The sequence below is a fragment of the Raphanus sativus genome, chromosome 4 (genome assembly GCF_000801105.2).
Source record: "Raphanus sativus cultivar WK10039 chromosome 4, ASM80110v3, whole genome shotgun sequence".
NCBI lineage: Eukaryota > Viridiplantae > Streptophyta > Magnoliopsida > Brassicales > Brassicaceae > Raphanus > Raphanus sativus.
The window spans coordinates 16,552,833-16,564,273 of record NC_079514.1 but is presented as its reverse complement, the minus strand read 5'-3'; the positions used below and the strand labels follow the sequence as shown (position 1 = coordinate 16,564,273).

Genomic DNA, 11,441 nt, shown 5'->3' with positions numbered 1-11,441 from the left:
CGAAGCCCAACAACTTCTGACTGGACAGGAGAGACTCGAACTGGGTTTTCCAGAGCAGATAGTTAATGTCGTTGAGCTTGAGGGTGACAGAGCTCACGACATGTACTTTGCTCGGGAAAGGATAGAGAACCACCGGATCCGCCATTGATTTCACATGTTAAGGTTCAATAGCTCTGATACCATATGTGTTTTAGAAACCAAGACTGAAACTTTACTGAAATAATACTTGCTTAACATTTACAGAGTGATTACACAATGGTTTTATAGACTCTTCAGAACAATCTCGAAGGTCTTGATAATACAGCTGTTAAAGTAAATAAGACAGATTAGAGGCCAGCTCAGGTAGTGAGTAAAGGAGCAAAGCGGTTTTGGTTACGGTCAAGGAGAGCTCCCGTATGATGCTTTGTTCTGCAAGCTGCCAAGAGCTTTGTGTTTGACGACCGTTGAGGAGAAGATGCTTTGGGCTGATCTTGGGCCGTCGGTATCTCTTTGAGTTGGGCTTGGGCTTGAGGCTTTACGCCTTCAGTCTGAACATAGAATGCAAAACTAGGATATATGACCCCAATTAGAACTTTAATTTAAAACACACGATGTGATCATAATACGATGTGATCATATGGTATTGCCAATTTGGAAAAGTGTTAAGCGTACGGAATCAAAATTACCATTTATGGTTTGAAATGGTAAACGACGTTTTACCCCGCACCGCAGTTAACAGTAACAAAATTTTTTATATATACCATATATCTATGCATATTTATAATTGTTAGAACCACACCGCAGTTAAACTGCTCGTTCCGCACCGCTCAATCCACAATCACTATTCAAAACCATAAATCTAGCTATTTATATGGGTAACAGCGTAAATATCTAATTTTGTCTGTTACCTCCTCAATAAATTAGTAGGATTTTTGGGTGCAAACATCCCAGATTAAACAAAGCCTCTATATTTGCTGATGATTGTCTATTCTCCTGCAAAGCTACAGCAGTACAAAGTACTAACTTGATCCAGTTACTCCAGCGATATGAATTGGTGACGGGCCAAATGCTTAATCCAGCAAAGTCTTCCATCGTATTTGGCAAGAGGGTCATGGAAGCGGAGAAGAACCGGATCAAACAGGTGCTGGGTGTTGAGACAGAAGGAGGTATGGAAAGGTATTTAGGGCTTTCGGCGATCATGAAAGGTTCAAAAGTCAAGCTCTTTTCATACCTTAAGGAGAGAATTAATAAGAAAACCTTGGGCTGGCATGCAAAAAACTTATCTCAAGGCGGCAAAGAAGTGCTTATCAAAGCAGTGGCATCTGCATTACCCGTTCTCCCAATGTCTGTCTACCAAATACCTAAGACTGTGCTCTCTGGGCTCAGTAGTGAGATGGCTCGCTTTTGGTGGGATGGTGTGGAGTTTAAAAGAAAAATACACTGGCTGAGTTGGGAGAAGTTATGCCTCTCCAAAGAAGATGGGGGTTTGGGCTTCAAAGAATTGGAATGCTTTAACCAAGCTCTTTTAGCCAAACAGGCTTGGAGGTTGATACAAGACGAACACTGTCTTATGGCTCAAGTATTAAAAGGAAAGTATTTTGGTGAGCAGAGATTTTTGGAGGTCAAGTTAGCGGCAAGAGTTTCATATGGATGGAAAAGCATATTATATGGAAGAGAGCTCCTTGCTAAAGGTTTGAAATATTCTGTTGGTGATGGACGCCATATCCATGTATGGTCTGAACCATGGCTGGAAGATGATGAAGGCCTATCTCGACCTCCCCTGCGTCTCCAACGAACCTTTGATGTGAATTTACGGGTTTCTGACCTGATTGACTATCCTACTAGACGATGGAATCGGAACACGTTGAAAGAACTTTTTGTTTCTAGTGACGTTTTGCTTCTCCTAAAGCATCAACCAGCAGTATCTTTTCAGGATTCATGGGTTTGGAAGTCTACACGTAGTGGACTTTACACAGTCAAGTCTGGTTATGAGCTTGCCTTCCGCATCATCAAAGCGGAGCTGCTCCAACGTCAGACAGAGCAACCATCGGTGAATCCCTTAAAGGCACAGGTGTGGATGCTACAGGCCCCTCCTAAGCTCAAAGTGTTTTTATGGAAAGCCTTATCAGGAGCTTTGCCAGTTCTTGATGCTCTGTACGATAAGGGAGTGAAGTGTGAGAAGGAGTGTCAAACGTGTGGTATGGACGGTGAGACCGTGAACCATGTCTATTTTCCTGCACATTGGCAAGACAAGTGTGGGCATTGTCAGGCTTTCCCCATCCACTGGGGGGTTTTGATGACTTATCTATCTTTGCCAATGTAAGTTACTTGTTTAAGACATGGCAGAAGGTTGAGGATATGGGAGGGACTTCTCGACACTTCCCATGGATTTTTTGGTATTTATGGAAGAATAGAAACTCTTTATTGTTCGAAGGGTTTCTTTATAATGAGGAGCAGACTTGTACTAAAGCGTCTGAGGAAGCCAATTTATGGTTTCTAGCGCAAAAGGTGGACCATGCACACAATGCAACCACTACCACAGTGCCTTTGTGCATCAAGGAAATGGGATCGTTCCTCCGCGAGACTACGTTAAATGTAACGTTGGAATGCGATGGTCAAAGTGAACGATGGAGATGGGGGCCGCGTGGGTTTTAACAGACAGAGGTGGCACGACATTGCTTCATGGCCGTAGATCTTTTTCAGGTATATGGTCGAAGGAAGATGCGTACTTCTTAACTTTGGTATGGGCGGTTGAGAGTATGATTTCTCACAGGTGCTCGCGAGTTTACTTTGCTCTTGAATGGAGGACGTTGATTAATGCAATCAACAGACCCAAGGCGTGGTCTTCTTTCAAGTTCAAAGTTGCATAAATTCGACACATGCTTGGGGAACTATTGGAGTGGCGGGTTGTGTTCGAAAGTGTTGACACTAATCAAGCGGCCGTTTAATTGCCAATAGTGTAATCACTGGTAATAGAGTGCAGTCTTATGTGGCTAGAGATTCTCCTCGTTGGCTACTCAATTATTTTTGGCTTAGTTGGGTTCGAATAGATGGTATAATCTCCTGTTGTGTGGGAATTTTGGTATAAATGGTCTTTTGGTTGTAACTGTTTGTTACTTATTCGTTGATCAATATAAATATCTTAGTCGGAAAAAAAAAACAAAGCCTCTATATTTACAAGACATCCCGAGGATTATAACAAGGCCTCTAAATTTACATTTCACAATCAATTTATCCAATCTGTAAATTGTACTATATGCTAAATTTATTTCATGTAGTTACGAAAAAAATGAATATATTCTGGTAAACAACGAAATGGAGCTAACTCAAACTGTCATATGATTAAATTGTTCGATTACATTTATCTTTTTCAAAAGTTAAAGTTACAAAATAATTCATATATTTATGAATATATATATTGCTATATATATATATATATATATATATATATATATATATATATTCTTCTAACAATAGAGAGTGAAAGCATCATCAAAAAGTCCACTTGGTCGAATAATATTGATTCTGATCATTGCGAATTCTTTTATTCTAAAATTTGGCGTAAAAGAAATCTCAAATATATTTTCGTTTTTTAAAGAAGAAACCACTGACCAAGTTATAAGAGCATCCACAACAGTGAGATTTATAGGAATCCTTATCAAAAGGGGCATTTCAGATTTGATAAAGATATCTCAGATTTTTTTTAAAAAAAAAAAAAAAATAGAAATGACCATTCACGGGTTGCCACATACACAGTAGGCCCGTGAACAGTGAAGAGATCAATCCTTAAGAAAGGATTTTAAGGACTCAACATGGCCACAATTCATAAAAAAGTGGGCCCCCTACCTTGCTAAGGATTCTTTAAGAGTCTCCATTGTGGATGCTCTAATGGAATATATGCATATATATATATCAAGCCGTAGTGGAATATACAGTTATACATATAACGACAGCCACACATTTGTATATAGTACATCCTAAAAGGTAATATAATAAACAGTTCTCTAGTCATTTTATAGTACAATTGTGGCTTATATTGTTGGAGTTATTATAAACAGAGAACATATACAATTATGTGTATATATATATATATATATTTAGACTTAATCAGTGTATAAAAATATATTTTTAATTTCTACTGTCAAACTAGTAGTAAAACCTGAACTATATAAAGCCATACACTAGATTCTTTATAGAATCATATTTGGGAATTTTTTTTGTCTTATCATATTTGATTATTTTGTTAAGCAAAATGATTAGTCCTTAATTTGGTGGATAAAATATCAAAGACTTGCTGAGAAGGAGAACTTAGGTTTTAATGAAATATGAAATAATGCAGTCCTAAGAAAAAATTAGCAACCCAATAAGTTAAACCATCGACCATTTCTTAGGAGATTTGTCATCTTATTAGGCTTGCAAGTTTCATTAGCAAAGTTCATCTTTTTAGTCTCCAGTAATGCTGTTGAACAAAAAAAAAGTCTCCAGTAATGGTACTCAATATTTATCTCCACATCTGTCTCTTCTTCAATCTTCGTTTATATTTCCTACATATTATAATAACATGTTTAGTCACAGTTAGCAAAGAAACAGAGATTTTAATTTTTAAAATTTAAACAAAAACAGATAATTTAATTAATATAAATCCACAATAGAGACAAATGTAACAATTATGAGGAATGTAAACAAATGTAAACAATTCATGGCTAGTCTATATAAACAGAAAGGTAACATATCCAATCTGCTAAATTCTTATGAAGGTTTAAACAATGTTACAAAAATATATTAGAGTGATGATATAAAATATCATATTTTGCAGTCAGTGACGATCTGTTGCTATGTATATATGATTGTTTTTTTTGTAATATATTAATGAAAAATTCAACTGTCTTATATATAAATATAAATAAAAGATATATATCCTAGGGTCTTGTGGAACTTGCAAGAGAGTATGAAAAGGATTAATGTTGCTATTGAAACTGGGTAATGTCTTTGTCAAATCTCTCTTAATCATTTGGCTTGAGGTTTCACCGGACCCCTGGCCCCTAGTTGAAGTTGAAGATGCATTACTAGATTCCAAGTCCAAACAAATCTTCTAAGCACCATACAAAACCAGTAAACCAGTAAACAAAATATACAAAACCAAGTAACGATCTTTTAAAATAAGCTTCGCTAACCGTCATCCCTCTATTGATTAATTAATCCGCGTGGAGAATAGATGAGCTTTCGCCCTTCCATTTGGGAAGGTTTGTTGTCCTTCTAGATTGTTTGTCTACATTAATCAATACAAAAAACACAGCTAGAATAGTATAACAAAAATATTTTCATCATTTTTGACTAAAAATATCAGACGTGGAAAGGAAAAATTTACAACGAAATCATCAGGCCTAGAAGAGCATAGGCAACGAAGAGAGTGAATGTCTTTGTTGCTCCATTATCTCCATTAGACTTTGTTATTTTTTTTTTTCAAACTAAGATATTTGATTTTTGTTTTTGTAGTGAAATGCGCTGTAAAAAAAGAAAAGAGAGAGAGAGTAAAGCGGTTATAACTAAATTCCTCCTTTTTTTCTTGTTTACACTTGACACTCTACAATGCAAGTACCAGTCATACACTAGTTAGTTATCCTCCACAAGACCACAACATATAAACAAAGAGCCTGTACCTATTGAAAACAAATTATTTTCAGAAAAAACAATTAAAGCTGAATATATATAATGTTCCATATAAATTGTGTAAAGAAATAGACAAAAATTTTGCTGAAAGATTAGAAGAATCATCCAAAAAAATTTGCTGAAAATTTAGAAGATTAATCAATGGGAACATCAACAAATCGAACCAAAAAGTTATAACCAAACAAAACCGATTTATCCCAAGCTTGACCTTGTCATCTCATAAGCCAAGAAGCAAGCAGCATTAGCAAAAACACTCCTAGCCATGGCAGGACCAAACCCTTTATACAAACCTTTAACTCCTTCAGCTTTCAAAATCTTCCTAAAAGCATCCATCGAACCCTTGTACTTGGGGTTTTTATAATCATCTACTTGAAGAACACTCTTCACAACATCGGCCGGGTAAACAACTCCCCAAAAAGATGCACCAGCAACCCCACCAGCCATGATCAGTGATCCTTGTCCTAAGCTTGAAGTGTCAGAACCACCGGCTAAGAACCGCTTGAACGCTTCGTAGGTGGCAAACATAGTCGCGTTTCCGGGGATTTCTCGGGCAAATGTAGGGAATAAACCTTTGAATAGCCCTCGTGCTCCACCTTCTGATCGTAGCACATGACGGGCTACGTCCATTGGTCCACCGTATTTCACGGCTGCAACCACTGAGCTTGTGGTAGAGGCGCAGGCTAGTGCACTTTGTGCTTGCAACCTGATAGCAAAACAAGAATGAACACTCGCACACACACACACACAAAGAAACATCTAAACCAGGATGATATGCAAAAGAACCTGACCTGCATTTGACCAGCTCGGTAGGACAAGCAAGGAGCGAGACTGCGAAACCAGCGCCTGCGCCGCACACAAACTGTTGACTAATGGTCAATGGAACTCCAAGATCGGACCTAAGCAGCCCTTCCATTTGACCTCTCACGGTGAACAAAACCGCATTTAAGGCAGCAACGGTTGCAAGCGGAGCTCCCATACCTTTGTACAAACCCTTAGGTCCTTCAGCAGCAACAGTCTGTTTAACCGCATCAATGGCACCGGTGTACCTTGGTGGTTGTCCAGGTGTTGAAGCCGGTTGGCTCTGGAGTTTGACTTTGATTGTGTCAAATGGATGACCTACGATTATCTGAGCTGCTCCTCCAATAGTCCCTGAAGCTAAATCTTTAGCCGCATCCGCCATCTCCAAGAGACAAAATAATATTGTTATTAGTATTTCAGATTGTTGACCTGGAACTAGTTTGACTAAGACAGAACATCTATGCAAATCCAATTCTAACAGGTTCTGTCAGAAAATAGGATTTTAATTTCACGAGAAAGTTGGAATCTTGTGTGATCCCAGCTTCTAAAAATATCTGATTTTTTTAGAAAGTTTAAATCTTTAAAATCCTTACAACTCTAATGCAATCAACGTAGAGTCAATTTGGAAGATTCAGAAGACAGTGAGGTGAAATCAAATCGAAAGTGCTTAGATATTCGCTTACCAGGGGTCGATTAGAGAGGTCGCTAATGGATCGATCTTGTAGACACAAAACAAGTGATCAGATAGGATATTAAGCACTAAAAAGTGTGTGTGTGTGTCTCTCTCTCTCTCTCTCTCTCTCTCTCCCTCTCTCTCTCTCTCTCTCTCTCCAATCTCAATAAATGTTTGAACCGAAATCGGTGCTGTACAAGGGGTAGACTGATTTCGATGGTGGGGTTAGGAGAGGTCTTCATAATGAGCTTGAACTGGATAGATGGAGAGTAAAAGATGTGTAATATGTTATAGCTGGACCCGGTGAAGGGTTGCCTACGTACCCCGAGAGGGGATCAAGCCAATCGTAGTTCTACAACGAAAGGTCACAAGTGCTTAGAAGAAAGCATGTGATTTGGTGTTTATCTCTAGAAAGTGAGAAGAGAGGCAAGATCTCAAAGAGAGGGTCCTTCTCAAGGAGGGGATGCCTCCTTATTTATAGAAGGATGAGGTCTAGGGTTTTCCTAGTCACCTCCTTTTAAATGGGCTGAGCCCATTATCTTATAGGCCTTGTTGGGGGTAAAACCCATGTCCAACAGTAAGCCCCCCCCAGTTCGTTGAGAGATGAAGTTGATCTCTACGAATTTTACGAAGAGGTTTATAAGACAATGGACTCAGCGCATTTACATTTAACGATCCAAGCGAGTTTACTTTGAACTTGTGCCTAGTAGAAGGCAAGTTTAAATAAACTCGTGCTTAGGAGTCGTAGCTCGACGAGTAACTCGTGCCTAGTGGAAGGCAAGTTTACCGTGCTTCGGCGTATAACTCGTGCCTTGTAAAAGGCGAGTTTATCAAACCCATGCCTAAGAACTATAGCTCGGCGAATAAGCCATGCCTAGTAAAGAAAGAGTTTACTAAACTCGTGCTCGATAAAGGCGAGTTGTCGGTAACTCGTGTCTAGAAAAAGGTGAGTTGAATGAAACTCATGTCTAGTAGAAGACAAGTTTATTCAACTCGTACCTAGTAAAAGACGAGTTTACGACTAACTCGTGCCTAGTAAAAAGCAAGTTTGTAAACCCATTTCTAAAAAAGGTAAGCTGTACTCGTGCCTTAGCGTAAGTAACTTGGCAAAAGTCCAAATTCAATTAGGATCAGAGAGACAAAATCATACCAAAACCTTGCCTCTGTTACATGGCAATGTGATGAGCTCTCAGCGAGAAACTGCGCCATGTGCCGACCAAAAGCTTCCACTTGTGCATCTTCCCTCAACTCGAAATTGTGATCGACAAAAAGTTGCAAAGGGAAGCGAGATGAATCTTCTCCTCCACATCCGAGTAACCGCAAGACTCTCAACCTTGTGGTCGTGGAACCGCGGTCCCGAGTAACTGCTAAAGACCGAGCCGAGTGACTGCGAGAGAGAGTGATCCGAGTGAATGCAAGAGAGCAAACTGTGCCGAGTAACCGCGAGAGATCGAGCAGTGCCGAGTAACCGCGAGAGAGCGAATCGTGCCGAGTAACCGCGAGAGAACGAACCGTGTCGAGTAACCGCGAGAGAGCAAACGGTGTCGAATAACTGCGAGAGAGCGAACCGTAACGAGTAATCGCGAGAGAGTGAACCGTGCCAAGTAACCGCGAGAGAGCGAACGGTGTCGAATAACTGCGAGAGAGCGAATGGTGACGAGTAACCGCGAGAGAGCGAACCGTGCTGAGTAACCGCGAGAGAAACGAACTGTGTCGAGTGATCGCGAGAGAGCGAACGGTGACGACCAAACGGTCAAACGGACTCCGAGTCCAATCTTCTTCGAAGATACTTCTCCATGCCCCACGGTGGGCGCCAACTGTTTGAACCGAAATCGGTGCTGTACAAGGGGTAGACTGATTTCGATGGTGGGGTTAGGAGAGGTCTTCATAATGAGCTTGAACTGGATAGATGGAGAGTAAAAGAGGTGTAATATGTTATAGCTGGACCCGGTGAAGGGTTGCCTACGTACCCCGAGAGGGGATCAAGCCAATCGTAGTTCTACAACGAAAGGTCACAAGTGCTTAGAAGAAAGCATGTGATTTGGTGTTTATCTCTAGAAAGTGAGAAGAGAGGCAAGATCTCAAAGAGAGGGTCCTTCTCAAGGAGGGGATGCCTCCTTATTTATAGAAGGATGAGGTCTAGGGTTTTCCTAGTCACCTCCTTTTAAATGGGCTGAGCCCATTATCTTATAGGCCTTGTTGGGGGTAAAACCCATGTCCAACAATAAACATGCCAAATAGGCATTAGCTAGTTAGGACATCATCACCGACAAAGAAAAAAAAGAAGTTGCATCATCAAATGAGAACCTAGTTTTGTGGTTTTTGTTACTTTTCTTTTCAAGTTCAGTTTGGGTTTAACCAGGTTCCGAATTAAAACAGCGATCAATTTGTTTTGCAACTAGGAGCGGATGTGAATGTTCGAAAAAAAACTAGGAGTGGATGTTAGGTTGTATTTGCTTGACTTTTATTATTAGAGTTAAGGTTCCTTTTTGAGATTCAGACAAATAAATACAAGAAAAAAATTAAATTGTAGTATATCAATTCGGTTTGGCTAGTTGGAAACCAACTAGGAAAGCTTAATATATGCATTCCAAACAGTGTTTAATCTTTGGTGATGTTTATAGTCTCCAAATGTGTCTTTGTCAACGAAAGAATCATTGCTGCAGTGAGATGTACGTTTTTCGATAGTTATGATTTATGACCCCGTAATGTGATGGAATTCGTAAATTCTACGAATACATCAAGATTTGGAATAATTAGATATTTGAACATTGATGTACATCGAAATTTTATCTATGTTATTATTTGCAAAATATTTTTTTGCATTAAAAATCTCGGTAAAATTAGAGTGGTTAAAGTCAATAATACTATTATTGAAATTATATATATACTATTATTTGTGAATTGATTTTTTGTATTAGTGTTCTCAATTTAAAAGTTATAACGGTTAATATCGTTTATATTTTTAATGAATAAAATATATAAATTAGCAAAAAAATGAATTTAATTTTGATAAGTGATTAAATTAGTAATAATAAGAATTATCCAAAATATAAAAATATATTTTCTATATATTGTATTGTTATCCAAAATCTATTTTAATAAATATTAAGAACACAAAAAACAATTATTTGCGAAGTAATTTTCGCATTCGAACTCTAAAGTTAGAGTGGTTAATATCATTTATATCTTTAATGAATAAAATATATAAATTAGCCACACAATATTTCCTTTTAATACTAGATAAGTGATTACATTCCTATATATATTGTCTTGCTATCCAAAATAGCTTTAATAAACTTAAAAATTAAAACACATAAATAAGTATTAATCAAGTAAAATTCTTAATTTTATATAATTAAAAATATAATATTTAAGTTATTTTAATTTTTATTTATTAATAATGAATATAGCGTATAAATAAATTTTCAAAAAATATAATATGTAAGAATTTGAATTAAAAATAACAATTTATTATTATAGTATGATAGTTAGTAATGCATGTATTAATAAGTAATTATAAAATGTTAGTGTATGCATGCGCAGACGAACCACCTAGTAATTTATTATATGTTTAAAATGAATTTTATATTCATAAAATTAGATTTTTTTTAAATAGGATAATTTTTATATATTGTGTTGTTTTCTTAAAATAATATTTATAAAAGTTAAAAATGATATATAAATATTTCATAATTAAATATTAATCAATAAAACCAGTTCTATAAAGATATTTGTTTAAATGTTTATAATATATGAGTGTTTTTTAAATTTCAACATAATAGTATATATATATATATATATTAATGAAAAACTTTGTCATTTTTAGATAATAGGGGTAGAGCCTTTGCGCAACCGCGGGATCGTGGACGTAGTTGTTGCTCTACCTCAGTGTATACATGTTGTGTTAATTTATTTCAACACCAAAATCTTATTTAGATTTGTCTTAATTCAATCCTAACACATGTCTAGAGAAAGTAGAAATACTAACCTTGATCCATGCTTGGATGCAATCCTACCAATTAATGTTCTCCCCTTTAACCTTCTCTTTTGTGATTTCCTTGATGGACAAGAAATCACAAACCTTCCTTAATCTCTCCTTATGTGATCAGTTTGTTGTTATGTGTTTTTGAGACTCCTCTTGTTGCGTACGAACAAAAGACGTATGAGTCTCTTTTATATTAATCAAAGGATGTGTTTCAACACAACTCCTCCACAACGCATCACTTGGGTTATTTGTTACAATAACCGCACGAAGATTACTATAATATATAATCATATATACATTAAATCATGTGGTAATATATATAACATTATTATT

General features: G+C 37.2%; 1 protein-coding gene and 1 pseudogene across 1 annotated transcript; both read right to left on the bottom strand.

The window, feature by feature from the left end:
- Positions 1-4,331: 4,331 nt before the first annotated feature.
- LOC130511137 (uncharacterized) lies at positions 4,332-5,420 on the bottom strand (annotated as a pseudogene).
- A 252-nt stretch (positions 5,421-5,672) lies between these two features.
- LOC108849484 (mitochondrial carnitine/acylcarnitine carrier-like protein) lies at positions 5,673-7,285 on the bottom strand. The gene is made up of 3 exons (XM_018623037.2): positions 7,131-7,285; positions 6,438-6,829; positions 5,673-6,352 (listed from the first exon to the last, which is right to left on the bottom strand). Exons 2-3 carry the CDS (start codon positions 6,827-6,829, stop codon positions 5,842-5,844), a joined length of 903 nt encoding a protein of 300 aa, XP_018478539.1. The 5' UTR covers positions 7,131-7,285; the 3' UTR covers positions 5,673-5,841.
- Between the last annotated feature and the right edge of the window lie 4,156 nt (positions 7,286-11,441).

Bases quoted from the DNA above. Each gene is read 5' to 3' on its own strand.
- LOC108849484 (XM_018623037.2), bottom strand. From the start codon at position 6,829: ATGGCGGATGCGGCTAAAGATTTAGCTTCAGGGACTATTGGAGGAGCA. The intron at 6,353-6,437 runs GTCAGGTTCTTT...TTTTGCTATCAG, and splicing joins ACCGAGCTGGTCAAATGCAG to GTTGCAAGCACAAAGTGCAC.